The sequence below is a fragment of the Exophiala xenobiotica genome (assembly GCF_000835505.1).
Source record: "Exophiala xenobiotica strain CBS 118157 unplaced genomic scaffold supercont1.2, whole genome shotgun sequence".
Taxonomy (NCBI): Eukaryota; Fungi; Ascomycota; class Eurotiomycetes; order Chaetothyriales; family Herpotrichiellaceae; genus Exophiala; species Exophiala xenobiotica.
Genome location: NW_013562493.1, coordinates 577,904 through 603,072, shown reverse-complemented (window position 1 = coordinate 603,072; position 25,169 = coordinate 577,904). Strand labels below are relative to the sequence as shown.

Here is a 25,169-nt window from a genome sequence, read left to right as displayed (position 1 = left end):
CGATGGGTGGGATAGCTTGGGTCCTCGTGAACTTCTGCCGGCACTCGACAAATCAACAATTCAAGAATTGTCATGGTAGACGACCACTTGCTGGCTTCTGCAACCTTTAGCGACATCAGTGACTAAGCTGCCGCATCCACCGATCCCAGATAGGGATACGACAAACCCAATGACGGCCTAGAAGTGTCCAATGGCTGCAATGCAGGTGGTCGACGGATGAATATCGCGTCCTCTGACTGGGCGTGGCCCCAATGCTTGCTGACTGTTCGTGGTAGAAGTATTTGGCATTCCGAGAATGCTCGTGTAGTGGCGTCTGCTTAGAAACGTCGACATCTTTCGACGTTACAATGAGTACTTAAGCAGCATGAAGTCGCTCTGGAAGCCGGGTCTGATCTCTGCGTCAACCAAGTCAGCATTCCAAGCTCACCGTCCCTTTCAACCACTCTAAGCTAGTGACCGAACTCACCACATATCAAGACAATCATTATGCCTCTGTCGACTAACGAGAAGACAAATGAGACCGCGGCTGCGTTGGTCAAGACGCTCCAAGGCGCTTTCCACACACCAGCAGGCTTCAGACCAGGTTAGTAGCCTCCACCTTTGTCACCCGACCAGTATGAGGCAGATTGACAACTAACTTTGCCTACTTCAAGCCCATGCCAGAGGTATCCTCACCAATGGCAACTTTACACCCACTCCCGAAGCATCCTCCCTGAGCAAGGCGACACACTTCAACCAGAGTTCTACCCCGGTCACTGTGCGATTTTCGAATTCGACCGGTCTCCCCCAGATCCCCGACAATGCCAATGACGCCAATCCACGAGGCATGGCCGTGCGCTTCAATCTTCCCGAAGTCAACGGCCGCCGCCATCACACCGACATCATCGCTCACTCGACGCCCTTCTTTCCCGTCCGCACAGGCGAGATGTTTCTAGAACTTCTCGGAGCCATCGGAGCTTCGTCCGCCCCTGACGCCTCCAACCCCTCGCCCATCGAGGTCTATCTCGGCAAGACGCCCTCGGCCAAGGCGTTCGTCGAAGCACCCAAGCCTACGCCGGCCAGCTTCGCCACCGAGAAGTATTTCGGCGTCAATGCCTTCAAGTTGGTCTCGGCCGAGGGCAAGCAGACATTCGTCCGTTATCGAATTACTCCGGACGCCGGCGAGTTGCACTTGTCCGAAGAGGAAGCCAAATCGAAGGACCCGGCGTTCCTGCACAACGAGATCCAGACCCGGATCATCGATGGTGGTGCATCGTTCTCGATTTGGGCTCAGATCGCCAACGAAGGAGATACCACCGATGACGCGACTGTGAGATGGCCCGAGGACCGCAAGGTGGTCAAGCTCGGCACGATCAAGCTCGATGCTGTGGTGGGCGATAACGACGAGAAACAGCGGACCATGATTTTTGATCCAGTGCCTCGAGTCGAAGGAGTTGAGCCGAGCGATGACCCGCTCATTGATATGAGAGCGACTATTTATTTGATTTCAGGAAGGGAGAGGAGAGCCGCTGGGCCTCACCATTAGAACCGCACGTCAAGGTTTTGTGGTCGTTGTGCAGGGAGAGGGTACTTTTGCAGTTAACGAAATGGCAGTCTCAGCAATGTCAAGCTCAATTTAATACCATATCACATAAGCATACCTACTACGGAGTAGTGGTCTATTGTCTTTGTTCAGCACCATATCCTGACATCCGTAAAGGACTTGCTGACCCGAATAGGAAGAAACAATGTACTGAGTATCCACGTTCGATCCGTGACAACTCATCGCATTCAGCGAGAACATCCCAAACATTCGCTCCACATGTGCAGCATTGTCTCGCCCATTTCGACCGCAAACCCTACCATGATCTCAATGGTACGGAATACTCACTGCTCTGATCTCTGCTGCTTCAACCGTGGATAATATTCCTCTACAGCCTGGCCTTCATAACGGGAAGTGCAGTGCAGCCCACCAGCCTTTCACAACCAATTCTGCCCTCTCGTCCTCCTCGCCTCCTTCTCACCTTTGTACACACCTTTCTTACTCGTCGGGATCCCCATGCCCACCAGACTAGTCATCATCAACAATCCAGCCTCGACGGAGTCAATCACATTCACGGTCCTCCGCCCATCCTCATCGCGCACACCGTCCTTGGCCGCGCGAACCAACTCAGTCATCCCCGCGCATCCAAGAACGATGGTATCAGCGCCCTTTGCCACCAGCGCCCTCGCCGCATGCGCCATACGCTTGGCGACCTCCTCGCGCGGCCTGGCCTCGAGCTCCAAGACGCCCAGATGCGTGGCCTCGCTGCCGACGTAGAAATGTTCCAATCCATATGCGGCGACAGCATCGTCCTGCATGATCTTGGACCGAGCCGCTGTGGCGATGATGCCGAACCGCCCACCGATCATGCGCGCCGTATACAGACTCGCCTCCATGATTCCGATGATGGGCACATCGTAGGACTCCCGCAGGGCGTCGATGAGCGGGTGTTTCGAGAAGCACGCGACGATCATGCCGTCGTAGTTCTGGACCGTCTCGCCATTGCTCGCGGCGTACTTGGCCAGATCGCGCAGCACGGCCTCGGTCGACATGATGGCGTCCGTGGTGCTCTCGATGGCCGTGGGTGCAGGGTACGGAGCCGTGTAGCCCGTCACCTCGACGCCGGGGGGCACCATGGGCCGGAGGGAGTTGAGACACGCGTCTGTCATGGAGCGCGTCGAGTTTGGATTGATCAGCAGGATCTGCTGCGGGCGTTGACGCGGCGGAGAGGTCATGGGCGTGGAGAAGGGCGACTTGGAGCTCGTGGGCCGTGTGCTGGGACCGCTCATGTTGGCGTTGGCGCCGCGCGAGACTGGGCGGGATGACTGGAGCTGGTGCCCGCTGTGCTGGGCGAATAGTGGCTGCACGGTTTGCTGGGGCGGCGACAAGGGCAAGGGCGGTTGTTGGTTGCCGCCGAGGGCAATGGGATAGTTCTGCCCGATCGTGCTGCTGCGTGAGCGGGAGTTTTCTGTGAAGGGATTTCCAGAGGGCGCGCCGGGTTCGTTGGTCGGGGATTGAGGCGGATAGCTTTGGCTGGGGAAGCGAGCGCTGTTGCTGAAGCCTTGTTGCGACGGTGGTGATTGTGATCGCGAGGGGCCGTAGTTACTACCACCAGGTCCTGTTCCGGATGGATTGCGGGGTGGGTAAGAGCCTGGCATGTCGTCCGAGGTTGCGTCGAAATTGGCGAGTACGGTTGCGTTTGCCTGTTGGGATTGCGGTTGGGATTGCGGTTGGGATTGCGGTTGGGATTGCGGTTGGGATTGCGGTTGGGATTGCGGTTGAGGAGAGGAAGATCGTGGAGATGGGCCGCCTGGTCGAAGAGATATGGGATGATACTGTTGCTGTTGCTGTTGCTGTTGCTGGAAGTCGGCCATATCTTTTGGGGCGAGGAGAAAGTGCTACACTGCTAAGCGAGGTTGTTCCTGATTTTCTTTTCCTGGGCTCGAAGCCGGATCGGATGGATTGGCGCTTGGCGGTTGGCGATTGGAAGACAAACCGACAATCCGGGTGTGCCACAAAAAAAGTGGTGATGATATCGACCAAGGAAGAAGCCTGTTTTATTCTCCGACGCCTGCTGAAACCCTGGTGGCTGTTCAAGCGAACGACAGGGATGTCTCGATGTGAATCCGTTTGTTTGGGAGAAGGATTCGAAAAGGATCTTTTTCGTATACGAGAAGGTGTATGGAGTAGATGAAGTCGAGGTAGATAGAAGTTAGATTTAGGTGGTAAGCATCCTTTTGGGAGGACTCATTCCGCCCCATGATGGCTCTCAACGAACGATTCTCGGTGGCTGGTTCCCGGACTTCAGCTATATTTATCACATCCTCGGAGACGTGCACCAAATGTAGTTGCCGCGCTAAAGTTGAATGACGAGGACGTCAAAAGACCATTCATTTTCTTTTCCGTTGCTCCGGACAACGTTCCCCGGAGATATCGGAGCTCGTTCCTCCGTCCCTAACTCTTCCCTAACCTTTATCACTAAGTCGCCTAAAGTATATTATCTTTAGTTAAGACTTTAGTTAAGACTTTAGTTAAGGCTGCCTAGAGCAAGAAAAAAATCTATCGTCAAGTTGTGATCCTTCGTCATTCAATTTTAGCGCGGCAAATACATTTTGTGCACTTCTCCGTTAGGGAATTTAAACTAAAATTAAATCGTTAAACTATCAGCCCTTTCTCAAGGCTCCGACAAAAACACAGTGCGTTTTCTACTTCTGGAATGCAAGAGAGCCATACGAAGTCCGACTCTACAACTTCTCAACAGTGTATAAAACTCGGGATCATGTTGAACTCCATCTCAAACAATTTAAGGAAAATGATGACGTCTCATGCCCGGACCCTCAATGTCAAGCTTCCGCCGTCGTCCTTCATGGGCATATGCACTTCAAGAACCATGAAGCTTGTATGCACAATTACGATATCTTTCGGAAATACGGCTAATCACCAAGCTCTAACAACTCCGATGTGACTGCGTATTCCTAGAGGAACTGTGAGTCGTTGGTCTTCCTGACGGTCTGTACCACCCTCGTTATCCCGAGGGGGTGGATTATGGATGTTTCATTCTTTCCAGAAGGATTTGTAAGTGAGACTCCGAGGAAAGTCTGACGGGGAAGTTTCTATGAGCGGTGACTACAGTGTTGACTAGGTAGACGCCAAAAGTGTGTGGGCAACGAGACAGGAGTGATGATTTTGTTCCTGAAGAAGACTTGTAATCCACTAGAAATGCTATCGTTAGACGACGCTTTCAACTCTCACCTGAGCGTATTCATCTTTGTAACACCCTGCACTCAGCTTTTCCTCGTTAGGCTCTGGAGGATGAGGCTGACGGCCGCCGTTCACACGAGGCCAGTTTCGAGAAGCCCTCCAATCCTGGGAACGGCGCGTACAGCTGGCAACTATCCCGAGACCTAAAGGTCTCCAGGAGCCCGCACTGTGCTTCCGCTGACTAATTAGAGGAATCTCGTACACCTAGGTCGGGAAGCCCAAATCGGCTCAGGGAGCCCGAAAGTGCGAAAACCGGGTTAATATGGGGCGCCTATTAGGTAGGATAGAACGAAAAACCTGCCCTCCATCACGATGGAACCCGTTTGAGATGCTTGAGATATTGCTGTGCGATCCTGAGCTCTCCCTGTCCTGGGAAGCCTTGAGGACTACCTCACACTCTCGCGCCATGCCCTGAGGCAAACATAACATCATGAATACAATCAGTGCCGTATTCATGCCGTCCTTTTTCTAGCAGCTTGGATTTTGTCAATGTACACAACGCTATGAGGAGAGACAGGGTCATGTACCCATTCAGTGGCAGACATTTTTAACATCCCAGGTGGATAAATGGCGCCCACTTCCAAACAGCTGCGCGATTGTCTTGCCTATTCCGGAAATTCATCATGGCATGGTGAAGCGCATGTGACACGCACAATTCTTCTGACTTGCTGTCCTTGAGCAATTCTTCGTAGAACTTGCCTGCAATGGCAACAGCGGCGGCATCATCTGCACCCCACAGTGTCCCTATAACGTGTCGGAATCCGCTGAGCTGAAAAGCGCTGGCGAGATGGATACTCTCGTCAACGAGATCTTCGACTTTCAGCTCAGCGGTCGAACAGGCCGAGAGATCCGCAATTTCGGTGTCATCACGACTGACTGTGTCCAAATCGCCTAGAGTGAGGCGCTCTTGCTTCTCTCTCCCAAGAAGGAGAGCACTTTTCGCGGGCTCTACCGTGTCTGCAACGCCATGACAAGCAAAGTGGGCTATTGTGCAAGTCTCGAACTCGAAGAGGACTTCTTCTTTAGTAAGCCGCTCCAAAACCTTCGTTGACGCCCATGAGCCGACCTGTTTCTTAATAGCCGCGACCTCCTCCGCCACGTTGAGGGAAACGTTGTGGCTTGGTGTGCTAGGCATTGAAACAACAAGGATTTTTGGCTGTACTTCTCTACCCAATCTTCGAGGCTTGTTTCTGGTGAATTGAAGCATTTTCACAGTCGTGGCATATGACGAGACGACGTGACTCAGTGTGTTCTCCGTGGATCCTTTCGAATGATCACCAGCTGCATGAATCGGTACCTGTGCCATTATCCCACCTCCAACCCACCAGACGCGTGGTAACTTTTCGCCGGGGCTTACTGGACTCACAAGCCCCAATTTTGAGAGGACTGGCTTCACTGCGACTTTCCACAAGGCTGACAGTTCAGTTGACACATTTGGAATAAAGGACGTTTGCTTTTGGCCTCCAAGAAAAAGAGATCCATCCCGTCGCGCCAAGTTTCCTCTTGAAGCACAAGTATCAATACATCGTCGAAGGTTTTCTTTCTTCAGGTCAGGGAGACACAAGACCCGAATTTCATCTGTAGTTATCAAGAACGCCTCACTGCTGACATCACTGACATTAAAGGAGACAAGAGGCCCGTCTCGTGACAAATCCATCATCTCCTTCTCAGAGAGAGGTAACAGGAAATTTTCATATGCCGGACAGGCGCGTATATCGTTTTGTATATCAGACAGGCTCTTGAACAGCCGCTCACGCTGAAGATCGTGTGATGTGTAGCCTTTCGCTGAAATATCCCGCAAAGCAGAGATTCGAAATGCATTCGCAGCTGCGATTTCCTGCCTTATTTTGAGATATTGGGACCGCTTGTCATTATCTTCCTCCCTTAGCGAGGGCAAATCGGTTCTAAAGTCCATCATTAGGCTCGAAATTATTCCTCTGCTCCGCTCGAGCGCTTGAAATGCTTGGACCGGGGTCCTTCCAGCTTTCAGAAAGACGGAGCCTGTGAGGGATGCGAGCCCGAAGAGCTGTCGAAGAATGTGTTGCAGATCGTCTCGAGCACTTGATGGCGGTGTGACCTCGGGGAGAATGTTTAATACCTGGTCCAGTAATTGAGCTGCCTTGAGCCAATTCTTCTCCGTGATCCGATGATATACAGCTGATTGTCCAGCAAGTATCCGAGTTAGTGGAAGTCCGCTTGATGTACCAAGGCAAGATTCATACGACGATATCGCCTTCTGCAAGTCTTCTTCTTTTTTTCGACCATTCAACTCGTATTTGTCATCAAATAAGCTCCCCAGATTACTTAGATATGTCGAAAGATCCAGAGTATCGTCGGGCATCTTGCAGATAGCCTCTTGGCAATATTGAATAGCTTTATCGACTTTATCCCGGTCGGCTAACTGTCTGGTGCATCGGTAGGCATCCCCAAAAAGAAGGCCCAAATTGTTCACGCGTCCTGCATAATCCCAATCATCCTCCTCGGTAGCTTTGACCGCGGCAAAGGTGACCCGAATAGCTTCCTCAAGGATAAGTGGTTTGTCTGCCTCCGTTGAAGTTCTCAGAGACTTTTGCCTGAGGAGAACGCCAAGGGTGTTCAAGCGCCTCGAACGGTATGGATGATTATCAGGCGTCATATCCAAAGCCTCGAGTGCGTGCATAATAGCGCATTCTATGTCCTTTGTTTGTGATGAGTCTCTCAGATCCCGCTCGGCCAGTATATTGGCTAAATTGCTCAAATATATCGCACGTTCTGGCTGATTCCGAGGTGTTAAATCAACCGCCTGTTGTGCGAAACTTAGCGCTTGTTCTAGATCCCTCTCTCCTCGCTTTCTCTGGTATCGGTCTCGGAGTAGACCCGCAAGGTTGTTCAAACGGATCGCATAGTTTGAGTCGTGGGTTGAGGTCAATTCCATCACTTTTTGACATTTCTCAATTCCCAAATCGAGGTCAAGCGGCTCACCAGTATGGAGATATCGAGCTCCATATAGTTCTGCTAAATCATCCAAGAATTTTGCTTTATCCGGATCATTGTCAGATGTAACGTTCACCGCATTCTTGGTGTGTTCGATGGCTTCATCAATATCAACATCATTTCCTAGTTTCAAGAATCGATCCCCTAGAACGGTTCCAAGACTGTTGGAAACTCTTGCCGGAATCGGTTGATGTTCTGAATAAGTGTTCACGACTTGCTTGGTGAAATTGATGGCTTCATCAATGTCCGTCGACTCATCAGTGACCCGAAATCTTTCATGGTAATAGATTCCAACGTCATTCAGGAACGTCCGACGGTTGTGAGAGTCTTGGGTAACGTCGGCAGCTGCCTTTGCGTATCTGATTGCAGCCTCGATGTCGGCGATGTCATCAGTCATGAGAAATTTGTCTTTAAATAGACTCCCTAGGAAACTGAAGCGTTTTGGCCTCATCTGATCCCCCTCAGCAGTGATGTCCCTGCTCTTTACTATGGCTTCGATAGCTTCTTGAAGGTCATCCAGGTTATTCGTGCGTTGAAACCGCTCTCTGTATAGCACTCCCCGTTGATCCAGAAGCCTCAAGTAGTCCGAGTCATTTGCTGAAGCCGCATCAATATTCCGTTGTATGGCTTTAAGATCCTCTTCCGGTTTCTCCATCCTTTCAAGGCAATTTCAGATCTATATGACAGATAGAGCTGCTTCAAATGCCAGAAAGACAGAGTGCACGACTTTGGAAATTAGGTCAGAACCTAGGGTCAGAAACGATCATATTCGGTTTTGAGCTAATTGATCAAACCTCATCAACGCAGACGACACTTCAAAGGAGAGTGTACTGCCGACGTGGCTCCAGTTACTAAGTGGCATGTTTGCAGTCGTTTCATGCAGCTGCACGAATTCGGCACGACTCCAGCGGGCCATGGCTTGACCCCAACTCGCGGCTGAATCAAGGGTTTCACACTACTTGTTGATGTGTGCAAGGATCTCCGCTCCCGTGTCACCCGTCACCTACTAAGGAGTGCTCTGGCAAACGAGTGGGAGATGGTTATGAGCCTGGAAGCTGATGGCTGCCTAGTAATACGATCTCGGGAATAGCCCAATGACAACTAGGGTCGTAACGGCAAGAGTTCATTTCAATTCCAATGATGTCCTGGATCACCTTCATTGGGCAGGGGCTGGCGGCGCCCAGCTGGGCCTGTGACCGTCTGGAGACCTATTTGCTATGCAATAAATCCAGTGGACGAGTTCTCAAAGTGCCTCCCACTGCCGCTCGAACAGACAACCCCTTCACTTTCGCTAACAGACTCTCTCAAATTGTGTCCAAAAATGGCGGATACTGAGCCTAAGGCCTGGGCTGTACTGATTGGGATTAATTTCTACCCTGGAAACAAGTCCTTGAAGGGATGCGTTCAGGACGTCACCTCCATCAGGGAGTTTCTGACCGAAAGCGCCCCGCGTATGGACATCAAAGTCCTCACAGCGAGCCAGCCTTCCGACCCTTCTGCCAACGGTCCACCCGAGAAATCCGCCCTGCTACCAACATACGATAACATCACACGAGAACTCGAGAGCATAAATGATCAAGCAACAGCCGGAGATGCAGTTTACATTCATTACTCTGGTCATGGTGCAAATCATCAGTCTCCCCAACTAGCTGGCCAAGATCCACATATCGACACGGAGGAGTTTGCCTTAGTCCTGTATGATCGGACACATGGGATGAGGAAACTACCGGGAAGCGAACTAGCAAGACTGCTAAAGGAAATGGTGGACAAAAAATTGGCCGTCACTGTGGTCCTTGACTGTTGCTTTTCTGGAAGCGTTACGCGACATGGCACCAAACGTATCCCAACTATACGAAGCATAGATGTCGATTCTACCGTTGATGATGCTTGTTCCTCACTTCCTCACAGGAGTCGAGGGCCTCTTCGTGACGGCCGAATCGTCCCTCGCTGGTTGGTAAATCCGGACGGCTATACTATTCTTTGTGCCTGTGGACTCTACGAAATTGCTGAAGAACTCGAGTTCGACAAAGGCAAGTTCCACGGCGCACTATCGTACTTCTTACTCCGGGCGCTGAAGTCACTGAGAAGCTCCGGCATGAAGATGAATTCTAAAGCTCTGCATCAGCATATGTGTGCTAGATTTCATGCTACGCTACCCCGACAGAATCCCAGACACTATGGGAATGGGGTTCTCTCATGCTTTGGAAATTGTTTGAATGAAGCTGAAGATCGATTTACTACTGTTTTCTTCCCACAGAAGAGCGATCGATTATGCCTAAGAGCTGGGTATGCGCATGGTGTCCACCAAGGCGACGAGTACGAGGTTTTCCCCTTCACCGCAGCCGGTAACGAAGCAGACACCGCGCAGCATACTTCGATCCGGGTCAACGCCAGCGTTATTCGCGGCCTTACTTCCGATGTGGTATCATCCGACCCAACTATTTCCCTTGACAATGTTAAGTCAGGCTGGATGGCTAAGCCTCGCACTCGACTGCGCCTTCAGAATACCACTATACAACTTATGTTCAAAGATGGCGATATCAGCAAGTGGCAACAAGGGTCGGTTTCTCGAAAGTTTCTCAGATTTTGCAAAGACGACCTAGAGGGTCCGCCTTGCTTATTCAAAATCCATGTGAACAATGGCCATGAATATGAAGTTATCGACCAATGGAGTCAACCAGTGGCATCTCTCCCAACCGTCCCCCGTGACAGGAAGGATGCAACGGATCTTGTTATCAATATGCTCGAGCATGTGGCCATTTATAAGTCCATCGAAGCGATCGAGAACCGCTTTCCCTCGGTGCCATTCTCTGAATCATTTGATATCCAACTTGTGGACGCCAAAGGGGTCTGTTTTTTGAATTCTGGCGTTCTGGAAGTGGAAAACCATGGCAAGTTGAGATTCAAAGTCCGAAACTGTGGCAAAGCGTCGATATACGTCCATCTGCTTGATTTGCGTCCTTCATGGGAGATTGTGGATATGATCCAGATGGACGGCGCGGACTTTATAGAGGTCCCCGGCAAAACCGAATTCTCAGAAGGAGAACTTCGAATGGAAGTACCCGACTACCTTGTGAGGAGGGGACGTAGTCACTGCGAAGACGTCTTCAAATTCTTTGTTACAAGTCGGGCAACCTCGATCGATGGATTGCGCTTGAAGGAGCTTCCTAGCTCTGCAGATAGTTTGGGTACGGGTTTTCGTGGGGATCAGGACAAAGTCTCTAATTTCCTTCTACTACTGTCCTCTCCAATGAGAGGGAGTAGCGCCGATCCTCTGTCAGAAGACTGGGCGGCCCTTAACTTCGTCGTACGGACGATGCTACCACCTCGACCTCGATAGTCTCTCAATATCGGTCTCTTTTTCCAATGATGGTCAACCGGAAAGTATGGATCTCTCTCCAACATATCAGGAAGAAGGTCCCACGTCCCTGCCTCCTAGGCCAAAAAATGGAGAAAAGAAAAACGATTAGCATGGCAACTCGAGCGATATTTAGGGACCTCTAATAGATATGCTGTCATAACCGCCGTTCATGACACGAGGCTTCTATTAGGCGGCTTCCAGGTCCCTCTCCTTGATTTCCTGGCCTTCTTTCACCTGCTTATCGTTTTTGTCGAACAGAGTATATTTTCCAGCCTCAGGGCCTGGCCCGACTGTGAATGGGCCTTCCCGGGTATCCGAACCAGGGGCACGGAAGTACACCTTGTCTCCCGCTCGGAATTTGCTGACCTGAGCCAAAGGATTTGCCCATCAGATTTCGGTGTGTCAAAAGGGAACTCTGTGAATCTGAATGAACACTCACTAGGCTGTAAGGCTTGATCAATGGACGGCCGCCATGGTCAGCGACGCGAAATTTGGGGCTTTCGTCACTGAACAAAGTATCAGAAATTGTGGATTCCTTGGTCAGTGCAATGCAACTTGCCCAGCTTGAGCACTCATAGTTTTCGCCGCGTGGACTCCTTTCTGGTCGTGTTCGAATCAATCAATAGCTTCAATGTCCTGGTGTCCTCAGATATGGTCTGTAATGTTTGAGGCCGATGTCAAGGCGTGAGGCTGCGAAGGTCCACTGCTGCCTGAGCTCGACTAATTTTATCTCGCCAATCACGGAGTCGGGAGTGGCTTCATAGCCTCACTTTTCCTCGCCAATCAGCCAGCTAAGAAGTTTTGCCCAACTAGATAGATTCTCAACGTCGGCCTCATGTTTATAACATCGACAAACAGATCAAATCGAAAAGACTTTAGGTTCAAGTGTTGGCAAGGAGAAAGCAAGGGTCCACCTTGTAACGGACGGGAAAGCGGGGGCACCTTCTATTATCAAGGCATTGTTCCGCAATGACTGGAGTAACGACAACTTTCACCATCTGGAAACAAAGGTTTTTACGATCTTTGTCCAGGGACGATGGCCAAGGCCTGCGAAACCTGCAAGGTAGGGAAAAGGGGGGTCTTGTGTGACTATGCTAACCGCCTCCAGTCGAAGACTACCCTCAGGGCTATCCGCGATTCTCGAGACTGGTTGCGTCGCATAGTGCATTCTATGTGTGTCGTCGTTTCTCAGCACTGCGTGCTCGTCTTCTCCTCCTGAAGCAGGATAAGTTGTCCTCGCTTGAGAAGCAACTTGAGATGGTTGACCAACAAGAAACCAATCCGCTCTTTCTCGCCAGCAGCAGGCGCGACAGAAATCCTGAACGAGAATCCATCCTGTCAAATATCGATACCGCTCTGGCAGATTATGGCAGGCTCATTTCCTCGCGAAAACTCATCTTTTTTGTTTGGATTGCTGAGTGGTGGTTTAGATTCATTGGTTGAGAGAAATCGCCAAATACTTGCCCTAGAGAGCGCAAAGAACCGGGACATCTCCAGTCTGAAACATTGGATAGATGGAAACGCTTGTATCACCAGGGAAGAGACAGCGTACCTACTGCAGCCCAAAGATTTGCTGAGCACTGCACCATTGTCAGACGATGCTGTTGCCCAAGTTGAGGCTTGGCTGGAGGACAGGGTCATTCAGTGTTGGAAAGACTTTCGAGAGGTGAGAAGAGAAGACCCGAACAAAAACTTGCACAATGAAGATTTTTGAATCGTTGCTTACAAGAAACTGCCCCAGCTTCCGTTTCGCAATGTCTCAAGAGATCCAAACGTGTACATCTCATCAGGCTCTGGGCTGAGACGAGCGACTCGGTTCCTCATAGCCCTTCTCTTGGTCATACTCCTCTTTATCCCTATCGTCATCTGCAGTGCCCAAGACAGCATGACTGCCCGGATGGCCGTTGTCGCTATCGCTGCGAGCTTATTTATAGGGATCGTATCTATCATCATCAAGGCTAAATCAATTGAGATATTCATGGCTGGAGCGACGTATGTGCGATCTATTATTTCACAACAACCCCATTAACCAGGCACAAGTCCTTCATGCTGACGCTCACTGTGCAAAGATACGCTACCATTCTGGTCGTTTTTGTTGCTGGCACAAGCCCAAGTCGCAATTCGTGACTTGAAAGCACCTACCATGGGATACCTCGACTGTTAACCGTTTGGACAGTCCCACGATGTTTAAGAAATGTTGACGACAACCTTGTCACGACCGCTTTTTTAGCCGATCTGCATCGCAGGCCTTACCTACCTACCGGCGACTCATGGCGGCTTTGATCAAGACTGAAGAAGCTGGAGGCAATTCGTTCGGATGAAACGGATCGGGCCACCGAACAGAGAATCAAATTTGGTGTTCATCGTTCTCGGCTGAATTTCTTGCCCCTTCTTTAAGACTCTGGATATCTCCTTATAGCATTCTTGACACCTCAGAGTCGCCAGTCCTATGTTCTCATGTTTTGTACGTAAGATATCGCGTTTGAGCCTTTTAGGACTCGCGTCTTCCTCATCTTCAACGTAAGGAGTAAATGGCCTTCTGGTGACATACCTACTTGTGCCTGCATTCCAAGGGGGACCTTAGGCGTCTCGGCGCCGCCAGGCCAAGGTTACTCGGAAATTTGGGCAGCACCGCAAGGAGGGTCTAAAACGGAAGCCTAGTCGAGAGGCAGGTTTAGCCAAACTGCTACGCGGGCCTAATGAGGCCCTTTGGTGTTGTGCTCAGGGACTGCTCACTGATGCTCAGGCCAAACGCTCAGTTAAACCTCAGGTTAAAGCGGCCTTCACTCACCCTCTAGGATCAAGGGGTAAAGGGCAACCAGAATAATCGTTCTCGAGTAATCTCGGGAGTCTTGTGGCATTCTCAGCAGTTTGTATCCAGATAGGGTGAGGTCTGGTTCTCAGGGTGACCTGGGTAGTCAAGACCTTTTGCGGATACTGGAGACTGCGCTCGCCTGCAGTAAAATACTGTTACTACGGAGTGTTCGCGTACGAGGCGCACCTCAACGCTCCAAGGTCCAGCCACACTCGAGAGCACCGCCATCCTCTTATTACTCCGTCCATGGACGTGCATGGACTAACTAGGAGTACCAAGCCCGTCACGCCTGTTTAGCCCACATCTTGCCCGGATAGCCCCCATCAGCCCAGACTCCAAGCCTCTGATGCTTTCTCGTGCTCCTCCTGGTCACCGAACTCTACCACAGTACGAGGATAAGTTCTGAACCAGGCCGGGGGAAAGGGTTCAAGTTTGGATGTCCATGTCTAGTCGATGGAGGGTACGACTCGCTACCATCAAAAGTACTGTGCCTGTACGACGTCCATCTACAAGAACTCAGGCTCCCGCACGCCCGTCTGCTCAGAGATCCGACCATAATGCTCAATCCGTCGGTGCTTCTCAAATGCAAACACTTTTTCTTTCCCACGGCGACACATACCAAGATCAATTTCGGCCACGATCAACTCATCTTCCTCTGTGGACGCTTCGGCCACCACCTCTCCGTCGCAGTCAACAATGCAACTACCGCCAATCAACGGGTATTTGCCATCTTCCATCCCGCATTTGGCTACGTTGATGCTGAAGCACGAGTTCGCATAACTGTTGTAGGTGACGCAGAGCTTGTTGTGGAATAATGCTTCTGTTTTGGTTTTCTCTTTGGTGGGGACTTTACTGTTCACTCCAAGCAACTCTGGCGCCCATGCTGTTGTGTTGTATCCGCAGAGCATCAGCTCGACGCCTTGCAGCCCATATGCCCGCCATGCTTCTGGCCAGCGTCGGTCGTTGCAGATGATCATTCCCACAATGGGGTCTCCTTTTCCCAGAGTGTCAGGTTCATTTAGCTTTGCGCCGGATTTCTTGGTCAAAGCGTCGGGGACCAGATTGGGAGCTCGAAATGCCTCGAACCCCAGATCCCCAGGTTTGAAGTACCTTTTTTCCAGCTGGTTAGTGGCGTCTTTGCGCTCATATGGCTCAAATGTTCCCGGTAAGTGCACCTTGCGGTACTTCGAGACCACTTTGTCAATTTGCCCAGAGTAATATACGCAAGTGTTGTAATGGACATGTTCGTCGCCTGTGCATTCAGCATAGCCAAGATACATGTCCATCTTATACTCCCGAGCCTTGTCAAAAAGAGGCTTCAAGTTGGTTGACTGGGTCGGGTCTCCGTCGACCTCTCGCTCAAAATATTGCTCGAGTTCCTCTCCCTCCAGTATATGCCGCGGAAAGAAAGTGACGGGCGCTATCTCGGGGTAAACAATGAGTTTGGCCTTTTGCGAATGGGCATCGTCCATGAGCTTCAGCATCCGCTGAATGCCTTCCGATCGAGGTGTATCAACATTGATGGCCCCCAACTGAGCGCCCGCCACAATGACTTTGCGGGTTGAATCAGCCGTTAGACCGGCACTGGCACCATCGTTCGTCTGGACGGATCCCATCGTTTCGTAGATTTGCCGCTTATCTGGGTTGAGTCTTGGTCCTGGGCGGGTGGTGAGCAAGGTAAGACCCGGAAATCGTCGCTCAACTGGCCCGTCGAAAAGTAGCCTGGCCAGGAATGAAGTCGCTGGTCAAGATGTCAGTGCACGAAGCCTAAAGACAAATCCTACATCTCCACGATCTCTTTCGAACAGTCGGCCGAGTTTGGCCTTTATCAGCGGCGAACGTGTATTGCGGCTTTGTCCGTTGACCGTGTCGACCGTGTGGATGCGCCTGGACATCCGCGACGCTCGATCGGCGCACGAGTCCAGGCAGTACTCGTACCTTTTGCACTCTTTGGCATTCTGAGGAGTCATCGCCAATGGTAGACTATTGATAAAGAGATGCAGCGTCTCACAAACATGCATCCAGTCACTCCTTGCTCTTTTTTACACTTCTTTCGATAGCCCCTGGGGCCTCTACTTCTTCGCCCGGTGAGCCCTTCGCGTCATGGCCATCCACAACCTCCTCCTCTCTTCATTACTCTCACAGCCGATTCTCTCCTTGCTGGTTCTCCCAGTCGTCCTCCTAGCCATCCATCCCCTATACCGAATCTCTCCGTTTCACCCGCTGTCCCATGTCCCAGGACCTCTGATAGCTCGATTGACCTCCCTATGGCTGACGTGGCATGCATGGGTGGGGGATGAAGCTACTGTCACCGATATCTTGCACAAGAAATATGGTCCCATCGTCCGCACCGGCCCTAACAGCGTGGATATAGCCGATGGCGCCGCATTAGCAACCATATACACCGACAAGGGTGGTTTCGGAAAGACCGATTTCTACGCCAACTTCGACATCGACGGGCACAAATCGATCTTCTCGGAAACGGACCCCGCCAGACGGGCACCTCGCGCGAAAGCCGTTGTCGCATTGTTCTCGACTACGAACCTGAGGCAGGGGCAAGATATAATATACCAATGCGTGGACCGATTCGTTGACAGACTCAAGGAAGGCAAGAAAGCGGACAATTTGGGCAAGCCGGTCAATGTGCTGAATTTTACACGAGGCTTGGCCGTCGATGCAGTGTCATCCTACCTGCTGGGCAACAGTTATGGGGCACTCGATGAATTTGGAGCCCGCGAGGAGAAGAGAGCGGTTCGAAAGGAAGTCAAGGGAACCCCAGATCCCAGGAACCACGAACAGCATATGAGTGCCAGCGGAATGGTCGACTGCTTTGTGGCTGTGGGTCGATTCTGGTATCTCCCGACGTGGGCCTTTAAGTGGGTTGAATCGTTCGACGCATGGTGGAACGCTGAGGAGGAAGTGTCCAAGAGTCTTTCCCTTGTCGACGAATACGTCAACGGCGTGGTGGCCGAGGCCGAAGCCGCAATTGCTGCAGCAGACAAGTCGAACGAGAAGACATCATCTCACCCGCTAAACTCCTACCCGGCCCGGCTTCTTCAAGCAGGCTTCACCGCCTCCGAGACACGGGCACAGTGCAAAGACCTGATCTTCGCCGGCACCGACAGCACCGGCATGAACATGGGCAACATCCTGTTCCATTTGGCTCGACGACCGGAGTGCTACAAGAAACTCCGACAGGAGATCTTGTCGGCAGACCCCAGCTTCGACGACTTGCAATCTCTGCCGTACCTGCGCGGCGTGGTCAAAGAAGCCCTTCGTCTCTCCATGGCCAACCCCTCCCGGCTTCCTCGAGTCGTGCCGGCTTCGGGCTGGACTTTCAACGATACATACTTCCCTCCTGGCACGACTGTAAGCTGCCAGCCGTATAGCCTTCATTTCAATCCCGACGTCTTCCCTGATCCTCACGAGTTCAAGCCCGAACGGTGGGCCGAGCCGACGGGAGAAATGCTGCGTGACGCCATCCCATTCGGTCTGGGTAGTCGCCAATGTATAGCCAGGAACCTAGCCACGGTGGAGCTTTTCTGTGCTACGGAGAGATTGACCAGAGCGGACGCCCTGAACGGTGCAAGGGCATTAAAGGATAAGATTGAGATTCTGGAGTGGTTCAATAGTAAAGTCGTTGGAGAACGGATAGACCTGGTTTGGGATTAGAACGAGACTCTGAGGGGTTCTATGATGGGTGTTGGGTATACGCTCATTGCTCAGGTCAGCAATTTGGATACACCGGGCAAGACAAGCCCTATGAAATCTAGGACGGCTCCTATCAGAATTCAAGTTGCGTCTGCTATGAAATCTAGGACGACGCCTGGCAGAACTCAAAGTCGCGTCTATCATAAAGTCGAGGACGACACCTAGGAGAATCGATAGTTACGTCTATTATAAAATCTAAGACGATGTCTAGCAGAATTCACAGTCATGTCTGTTATGAAATCCAGGCGAACACCTGGTAGAAGTCAACGTTGTATCTATCGTGAAATCCAGGACGACACCTGGTAGAATCCAGTTACACTAGTAGAATCCAAAGTTGCGTCTTAATAGAATCTAGGATGACACCTAGTAGAAGTCAAAGTTGTATCTATTGTGAAATCTAGGACGACACCCAGCAGAAGTCAAAGTTGTATCTATTGTGAAACCTAGGACGACACCTTGCAGAATTCAAAGTTGCGTCTGCCAGCGAGACTGGAGATCTCCAGCTCCGTTCCTGTGACCACATCTAGATAGATACATTGGAACAACTGAAAGCCGGCGTTGTGCTTCCCGAGTAGTCGGCAATGATGGCCTCAACAGCAGCGTAGAGGCCAGGGCCAAGCAAGAACAGACCGACCATCATTACGAAGATGTGGATGACGGTCATGATCGACCTGCCAACGCCGGCGAACAACTTTCCCCTATACAGATGCCAGTACGCCACGGCAAAGAAGATGAAACCGAAGAACGAGTCGAAGGCGGCACCTAGCAGGGACAAGAAGTCGCCCATGCTAGGGATGACCTCGGCGAAGATGAAAGCGATGAACCAGATAGCAGCCATAACGAGACCCCAGACCCCCCAGCCGATAATGGTGTTGCTGTGCGCATGTCTCGAGTTGCCCATGATGCGGAAGTAGATGAACTTCGCGCTAACGTTGGCGTATATTACCCCTATAATCAGAGTTGTAACTATTACAGGCCCGAAGCTGCCCTTCTTGTACGCCGTGGGGCCGAGACTGCCGAACGCTGGGGCGGTCGAGTACTGGCCCAGGTAGTGGAAGCCGATCGCGGGAGGGCAGATGAAGAGGAAGGCGGAGATTCCGGTGAGCACGGCGAGGGCCTTGGGGAAGTCTTGAGGCCGTTCCATCTCGGCGATGAAGGTCGGGAAGAGGATCTGGGGGACCCACAAGAATGTGATATTGAGCACGGCGTTCATGCACCCGACCCAAGTCGTACCGGGGAGAGGGAAGGCATAGGTTCTAACGGGCCCGTCGGTGGGGTAGTCGCCGTAGTAGCCGTACAGCGGGGCGTCCTCGATGCCGGCGAAGATGAGGAAGAGGAGAATGGCGAGGGCCATGCAGGCGGCGGAGAACATGGACATGTAGGAGACGTGGCGGAGAGTTCGGGGTAGCGACATGACGATGCCCATCAGCATGACAATGATCGAGAACACGACCGTGCATTGCGAGTGGTCGGACAGAGTGTTGAGGATTTTGGCTCCGGTGAGAATGTGGAAGCCGATAAGCATGATGTTGTTGGCTAGCAACATGAAGCCGGTCCATTCGTAGGCGATTCGGGACTTGCCAAAGGCGTAGTAGCCAAAGTCGCAGATGTCCCTGATCTGAGGGTACTTCATGATGAACTTGTGCATGGTGATGGAGGTAATCCAGAAGAGAATGCCTGCACCGACCATGGTGATGATACCTGGGACCCAGCCGAGGACGGAGAGCGACCATGTCTGGGCCATGATGGCGAGACAGACCTGGTCGCCGCAGAGGAGCCAAGCTGCCTTCTGCCACGACATGGTTCGGAGCTTGATCTCATGCGCGTGGTCTTCGACGACCAGGGCATGGATGACATCGATGGAGCTCCGACGTCCGGCTCTGAAGTCTGTGACATCATTGACGACCTTCTTCTCGTCCTCTTGATAGATTGGTGCAGACATGGTGCGAGGATGGTATTGACAATAAGTTGGTCTAGGGACGGAAGGCTGAAAGATCGATCTGAGTATCGGTGATCGGTTCGGTGGACCTGTGTACAGGTATATATTCCAAACACGGCCAGATGCCTAGGCAAGCTTTATGTAAGCTCTGCGCAAGCTCTATCAAGCATGCGTGGCATGCTGGGCTACAGGGTTGTGGTAGCTCTTATAATGGCAAGGCTCTTGTATGGCGTGATAAGCTCAAATATGTTGCCATATCTTAAGTGGAGATGCATTCTGGACGGTGAGTGGCTCTAGCGCTATCGCAGCTTTGCTTCTGGCCGCTAGCAGGCGTCGAGGACGTCCGTGAGCGGGCGCGCCGGGGGGATACTGAGGCTAGATCCGGTTCGAAAGGTGTTGCAAGAACTTTGATACGCGAGCAAGGCTTCAGCTGACAGCTAGCAGCCACATGCACGAGACGAGGCGGTTCGCCATTCGAATCACAGTAACATTTTCCTGCCTCGTGGGCGGCTCAAAGCAGCATGCGGACCCGGTGTGTTGGATCCATCCCTCGCCCAAGAATATGAATCGTGTTCCCCAGGTGGCACCATGATCCGTAGACATGATGTTTCTGGAGCGCCACAAGGAGTGAAGTGGAAGGAGACGAAAAGCTGAGGTGGAACCTGATACCAGAGCTTCGAGCTAGTCGAGAGACTGGACCTCCAGGCGCTTCTTTGGATTCCCATTTCCCAGCCTTGCGCGAAAAGAGGTATCAAGGCCCGCGGTTTCAAGCTGTGGACGGAGTAAGGCCACCCAGACCATGCGGGCTCCATGTGGCTTGATGGAAATGGCGTATATATGCCCATCATTCTCGTTCATGGGGGGAGTCGAGCCCTTTGCCATCCGATATTGTCCGCCGTTCATCGATGTGTTCGCAGCTCATGGGCTCTCTCAATTGCCATGTCCTGTTGTACGGGCAGAGGACATTTTGCATTCATACAGTCATGCTCCCTCGACATTGTCTGCATTGCAAACTCGCATTGCCAATACAGAGTCAAGAACCGGGCGTCAAGGTGAAATTGTCGTCTGACAATTACACAGACATGAAGGGCTGCGCACGCCACGCAAGCACCATGATTGCGAAGACAACATCTGATGGTCAGACTGCGTAGGTCGTGGTAGGTGAGCACCGTCGCAATTGCCACCCAGACAGCAATGACGAGGAAGTGCAAAGACGATTGTCCAAGATTTCGCTAAGCTTGATCATCGCCAGACAAGCAGTTTGCTTGTCGACGGAGCAGGTCCAATTAAAGCCTAGCAAATCCCTGCAAGGCCCATGGTGGCCCGGGAAAGTTGCGCCCAGGCCAGTGCCAGGCCTCACTAACATCCGCCGGGACGGGACCCGAATGATACCTCGTACTCCTCCATCAATTTCGGGCCAATGATGGAGATGAAAAATCTTCTACGCTGGAGCTGTTCTGTAGGTCGAGAAGCGTTGATGTGCACCGACTATTGACCATTATCGGGAGTCCCAGGCGACGGACATGTAGTATTACCACCTGCCTATGTGGGCGCTGTCCATCGAGCGAATTTCTTCTTTGCCGCTCCCATGTCACACGACAGCAGTGTCTTACCTCGCTGCTCGTAACTAAAAGGGTCGATACAGCTTAACTGCTTCGATAGCCAGTGTCGGTGTCACTGCCTACAGACACTTCAAGATGGCCATCGACGAGGAAAAGGGCCAGGTCAACGAGGTGCCGCCAAAGGCCTTTGACGACACAGACGCCGAACTCGCCACTGGTGCCCGGACAGAGCTCTACAACAATACAGTTGTCCATCAAGACAATGGCATTCTCTCCAAGCTGCGTCGTCTTGAAGCGCGCATGGACGCAAAACTGGGCATCGAATCCGAAGCAATTGACCGCAAACGAGCAGAGGACAAAAGGCCAGTCCCATGGCACGAGCAACTTACTATGGCTCTTCTTTGGGCGAGTGGCACCATGAACACCTCATGCTTTGCTACCGGTTTTCTAGGCTGGGAATTTGGCTTGAGCCTCAAACAGGCCCTGCTCATCACCATCTTTGCCAGCTTGCTTGGAGGCGCAGTCACTGGGTATTGTGCCACCTTTGGTGCTGCCACCGGTTTACGCCAGATCTCGGTCAGCCGCTACAGTTTCGGCTGGTGGCCGAACAAGCTTGTCGCAGCCCTGAACTCGATCCAACAACTCGGCTGGGCTGCTGTGGGCTGCATCACAGGCGGCTTGGCCCTTACTGCCGTCGCCGACGGCCACGTCAGTCTCGCTGTGGGGATCATCATCATCGCCGTTGTCGCGCTGGCCATTTCTTTCCTCGGCTTGAACGCGATTCTGGTGTACGAACGCTATGCCTGGCTGATCTACTTCATCATCTTCATGATCATATTCGGCGAGACGGGCAAATATGCGGATAACACGACACCCTCATCCCTCAAAGGCGCCACACTCTCCGGCACCGTGCTCTCATTGCTGGCCATCGTCTACGGCTCCAGCGCGTCCTGGTGCACCATGGCCAGCGACTACTACGTGCACTATCCCGCCAACGTGTCCCGGCTCAAGGTCTTCCTCATGACGACATTCGGCATCGCGATCCCAACGTCCATCGGTATGACGGCAGGTTGTGTGGTCGCGAGCGCGCTGAACAACAAACCCGACTGGGCCGACGCCTACGAGAACCAGGGGCTGGGCTTCCTGATCCAAGACATGCTCTACCCTCGTGGCTTTGCGAAGTTCCTGCTCACGCTCCTGGTCTTGTCGGGCATCAACACGAACGTGATCAGCATCTACAGCGCGGCCATCTCATGCCAGCAGTTCTCGCGACCCTTCGCGCGCTTGCCACGCTTCGTGTGGACATTCATCTGTTTTGCAGCCATCATCGCCCTCGCGCTGGGTGGCCGCGAGCAGTTGAATACCTACTTGAGCAACTTCTTGAGCCTGCTCGGGTACTGGTGCACCAGCTACTTCGTCATCCTGTTCGAGGAGCATGTCATCTTTCGCAAGGGCAAGTTCGCCAATTACGATCTCGACGGATGGAATGATCCAAGGAGATTACCCCATGGGATTGCAGCGGCTGTGGCGTTCGGTTTGGGCGTCGTGGCTTGGGTCATGGGCATGGATGAGACGTGGTTCATTGGCCCTCTGGCGAAAATCATAGGAGACTATGGAGGAGATGTTGCGAATGAGTTTGCGTTTGTGGTTACTGCCCTGACTTATGCCCCGGCCAGATATTCGGAGTTGAGGTATTTTGGAAAATGACCGAGTCCTCCGCGATAGGCGCGCGAAAGGGGGGGGATTAAGTATATAAATGCTCAAAAGAGGCGAGTCGTTATCATGAATCATGTAGAACCACTTTGCCGAAGGAGATGCAATGCAATCCGTGATACTACATGAATGATGATCGATGGGCTTCAGCACTTGAACGTGCAGCGTTGTGAACTATCTTCCTGAGGTTTCTCAATACATACACCAGGTCGTGATCCTTCATATTCTGGTACAGTTACTCGTCCTGGCAAGCAGCCTGCACCTCATTTCTTTTTACGAAGTGCCAAATTTAGTCAGCTTCGGTGCACCGGGGCACGGAGGGGCGCTGAACTTGGTCTGCACAAAGACCTTCTGGATTCCCTTTTCGCGAGCATCGAAGCGCTTGTACAACTCTTCCATCTCAGAAAGATCGATACGGTGAGTGACCATATGCAATGGTTCAAGAGAACCATCTTGGATCTTCTTGAGCAGATCTTCCCAGTAGAGATGGACAGGAGCTTGACCGTTACCGATGAGTCGGATACCTCGCTCCATCAAAGAACCAATGTTGAAATGATTGGTGAAGCCGGCGTAGACACCTGTGACACCGCAGCGGCCAAAGTTCTTGACACTGGTGATCATCTCGTTTATAATTTCTGAGGTATCTGTCTCCATGCCGAGCGCCAACTCAAAATAGTGAGCCCAACCTTTGGCATACTCACCAGCGACGCATTCGATAGCAACATCGGGACCACCATGTTCCATCTTCTTCAGCGTGGAAGTGACGGTCTCGCCCTTTGGCAAGTTGGTGAAATCGATGGTTTCAACCTTTGGAAGTTTGGACTTGACGAAGTCGAGGCGCCATGCTCCCGGGCCGCCGTCAATGATGATGACGCGTCGGGCGCCGTTCATGAAAGACATCTCAGCGCACATCTGACCGATAGGTCCCGCACCCCAAATGGCGACGACGTCACCCTCCTTAACGCCCGTGTCGACGACCGCATTCCACGAAGTGCTAAGGACGTCGGAGAGATACAGGCCTTTTTCGTCGGGGACGTCGTCCGGGAGCTTGAGAAGGTTGACATCGCCGTATGCGACTCTGACATACTCGGCCTGGCCACCTGCGTAACCGCCTGTGAAGTGCGAGTATCCAAGCATACCTGCAGTGCGCCCACCGTACATGATGTTCTCGATTGTGTTGTCGTTTGTCTTTTCACACTGACTGCTTAGCTTCCTCTTGCAATACATACAGCTGCCGCAAGCGATCTGGAAACTGCACACAACGCGATCGCCCGGCTTGACCTTTGAGATGTTGGGGCCGACGCTGTCGACCACGCCGCAGAACTCATGACCTAGAATGTCCCCCTTTTGCATCTCGACGATTGCACCGTGCAGTAGATGTAGGTCTGAGCCGCAGATGGTTGAGCCGGTGACTTTGACGATGACGTCCGTGGCTTCGATCTTTGCGGGCTTGAAGGTCTCGACGAGTTTGACGCTGTTCTTGCCGTTCCATACAAGGGCTTTCATCTTCTCACCTGACGGGTCGGCGTATTTGGCGGCATCTTTGGCAGGGTTGGACAGGTTCTGTTCGGTTGTGGCTTCGCCACCGTGGCCGATAAGGCTCTCGACGGCGGCTGCTGCTTGTGAGAGCGCCATAGTGGAGGATGTTCAGGTAATGTATGTGGTTGCGTGTGGTCTGTTTAGACTTAGGGCAGAAACACTGGGAAAATAGCTCTCGGGTGTTCAAAGGACAATAGCACAAGGGATATTCTGCTTGATATATCCTTACCGTGGACACTGTAGAAGGTAGTGTTTCGCATCTGCCGGGAGATACAATCCTTTTGTGGTGTTTTCATCATGACATCATGCGGATATATGATGTGGTCGTTGCTTCGATCTAACTCGTCTTTGTCTGAATTGAGAAGCGTTGCATGAGGTCACTCCTGGATTTGATGTCCGACCTTTACGGGCCTCGGAGACTTTTCGTGGTCAGTCGAATGAAGGAGTGGTTTTTCCCAAGAGTTTGATAAAGCCGTACGAAGCAGCCCTGTCTCTGAAGCAGATCAAGCCATCAGTGATGGTCCTGTGCACGGGTTTCTGCAAGAAGTAAAAGGAATTTGTTCACAGCAAATCACTGATACGGATTTTGCCAGCCGAGCCGGACCAGCAGTGCTACGAGGTGGCTGCTCGTATTGGGAGGTTTGGAAAAGGCACTTCTACCTGCGCGACTTAGGTACGAGTCCAGAGTTGAGTGACATCGTGGGTGACGACGGCGCAGCTGGTGCACGTGATTGCTGACTAAGATACTTGTCCCGCACCATTCGGAGAGTCGC

General features: G+C 52.1%; 10 protein-coding genes across 10 annotated transcripts; 5 read left to right on the top strand and 5 right to left on the bottom strand.

The window, feature by feature from the left end:
* Positions 1-401: 401 nt before the first annotated feature.
* On the top strand, positions 402-1,537 carry PV05_02407 (uncharacterized protein). Its single transcript, XM_013462980.1, has 2 exons — positions 402-583; positions 654-1,537. The coding sequence occupies exons 1-2, from the start codon at positions 487-489 to the stop codon at positions 1,523-1,525; spliced, it is 969 nt and encodes a 322-aa protein (XP_013318434.1). The 5' UTR covers positions 402-486; the 3' UTR covers positions 1,526-1,537.
* Positions 1,538-1,608: 71 nt separating this feature from the next.
* Positions 1,609-3,779, bottom strand: PV05_02406 (uncharacterized protein). Its single transcript, XM_013462979.1, has one exon. The coding sequence runs from the start codon at positions 3,394-3,396 to the stop codon at positions 1,960-1,962; it is 1,437 nt and encodes a 478-aa protein (XP_013318433.1). The 5' UTR covers positions 3,397-3,779; the 3' UTR covers positions 1,609-1,959.
* A 1,551-nt stretch (positions 3,780-5,330) lies between these two features.
* On the bottom strand, positions 5,331-8,411 carry PV05_02405 (uncharacterized protein; the record flags this gene model as incomplete). The annotated part of the gene is made up of 1 exon (XM_013462978.1): positions 5,331-8,411. One exon carries the CDS (start codon positions 8,409-8,411, stop codon positions 5,331-5,333), a length of 3,081 nt encoding a protein of 1,026 aa, XP_013318432.1.
* Positions 8,412-9,077: 666 nt separating this feature from the next.
* PV05_02404 (uncharacterized protein) lies at positions 9,078-11,096 on the top strand (the record flags this gene model as incomplete). The annotated part of the gene is made up of 1 exon (XM_013462977.1): positions 9,078-11,096. The coding sequence occupies one exon, from the start codon at positions 9,078-9,080 to the stop codon at positions 11,094-11,096; it is 2,019 nt and encodes a 672-aa protein (XP_013318431.1).
* Positions 11,097-11,949: 853 nt separating this feature from the next.
* Positions 11,950-13,450, top strand: PV05_02403 (uncharacterized protein). The gene is made up of 5 exons (XM_013462976.1): positions 11,950-12,180; positions 12,226-12,486; positions 12,548-12,783; positions 12,859-13,109; positions 13,187-13,450. The coding sequence occupies exons 1-5, from the start codon at positions 12,087-12,089 to the stop codon at positions 13,242-13,244; spliced, it is 900 nt and encodes a 299-aa protein (XP_013318430.1). The 5' UTR covers positions 11,950-12,086; the 3' UTR covers positions 13,245-13,450.
* A 632-nt stretch (positions 13,451-14,082) lies between these two features.
* PV05_02402 (uncharacterized protein) lies at positions 14,083-15,684 on the bottom strand. The gene has a single exon (XM_013462975.1). It carries the CDS (start codon positions 15,546-15,548, stop codon positions 14,439-14,441), a length of 1,110 nt encoding a protein of 369 aa, XP_013318429.1. The 5' UTR covers positions 15,549-15,684; the 3' UTR covers positions 14,083-14,438.
* A 206-nt stretch (positions 15,685-15,890) lies between these two features.
* PV05_02401 (uncharacterized protein) lies at positions 15,891-17,843 on the top strand. Its single transcript, XM_013462974.1, has one exon. The coding sequence runs from the start codon at positions 16,036-16,038 to the stop codon at positions 17,602-17,604; it is 1,569 nt and encodes a 522-aa protein (XP_013318428.1). The 5' UTR covers positions 15,891-16,035; the 3' UTR covers positions 17,605-17,843.
* A 150-nt stretch (positions 17,844-17,993) lies between these two features.
* PV05_02400 (uncharacterized protein) lies at positions 17,994-19,751 on the bottom strand. Its single transcript, XM_013462973.1, has one exon. It carries the CDS (start codon positions 19,583-19,585, stop codon positions 18,167-18,169), a length of 1,419 nt encoding a protein of 472 aa, XP_013318427.1. The 5' UTR covers positions 19,586-19,751; the 3' UTR covers positions 17,994-18,166.
* Positions 19,752-20,462: 711 nt separating this feature from the next.
* On the top strand, positions 20,463-23,054 carry PV05_02399 (uncharacterized protein). The gene has a single exon (XM_013462972.1). It carries the CDS (start codon positions 21,280-21,282, stop codon positions 22,849-22,851), a length of 1,572 nt encoding a protein of 523 aa, XP_013318426.1. The 5' UTR covers positions 20,463-21,279; the 3' UTR covers positions 22,852-23,054.
* On the bottom strand, positions 22,999-25,036 carry PV05_02398 (uncharacterized protein). Its single transcript, XM_013462971.1, has 2 exons — positions 24,626-25,036; positions 22,999-24,532 (listed from the first exon to the last, which is right to left on the bottom strand). Exon 2 carries the CDS (start codon positions 24,490-24,492, stop codon positions 23,131-23,133), a length of 1,362 nt encoding a protein of 453 aa, XP_013318425.1. The 5' UTR covers positions 24,493-24,532; positions 24,626-25,036; the 3' UTR covers positions 22,999-23,130.
* Positions 25,037-25,169: the final 133 nt, after the last annotated feature.

Coding starts and splice junctions, on each gene's coding strand:
- PV05_02401 (XM_013462974.1), top strand. CDS start 16,036: ATGGCCATCCACAACCTCCTCCTCTCTTCATTACTCTCACAGCCGATT.
- PV05_02398 (XM_013462971.1), bottom strand. CDS start 24,492: ATGGCGCTCTCACAAGCAGCAGCCGCCGTCGAGAGCCTTATCGGCCAC.
- PV05_02399 (XM_013462972.1), top strand. CDS start 21,280: ATGGCCATCGACGAGGAAAAGGGCCAGGTCAACGAGGTGCCGCCAAAG.
- PV05_02407 (XM_013462980.1), top strand. CDS start 487: ATGCCTCTGTCGACTAACGAGAAGACAAATGAGACCGCGGCTGCGTTG. Junction 584..653: donor ACCAGCAGGCTTCAGACCAG/GTTAGTAGCCTC, acceptor GCCTACTTCAAG/CCCATGCCAGAGGTATCCTC.
- PV05_02406 (XM_013462979.1), bottom strand. CDS start 3,396: ATGGCCGACTTCCAGCAACAGCAACAGCAACAGCAACAGTATCATCCC.
- PV05_02402 (XM_013462975.1), bottom strand. CDS start 15,548: ATGGGATCCGTCCAGACGAACGATGGTGCCAGTGCCGGTCTAACGGCT.
- PV05_02400 (XM_013462973.1), bottom strand. CDS start 19,585: ATGTCTGCACCAATCTATCAAGAGGACGAGAAGAAGGTCGTCAATGAT.
- PV05_02403 (XM_013462976.1), top strand. CDS start 12,087: ATGACTGGAGTAACGACAACTTTCACCATCTGGAAACAAAGGTTTTTA. Junction 12,181..12,225: donor AGGCCTGCGAAACCTGCAAG/GTAGGGAAAAGG, acceptor AACCGCCTCCAG/TCGAAGACTACCCTCAGGGC. Junction 12,784..12,858: donor GTTGGAAAGACTTTCGAGAG/GTGAGAAGAGAA, acceptor AAACTGCCCCAG/CTTCCGTTTCGCAATGTCTC.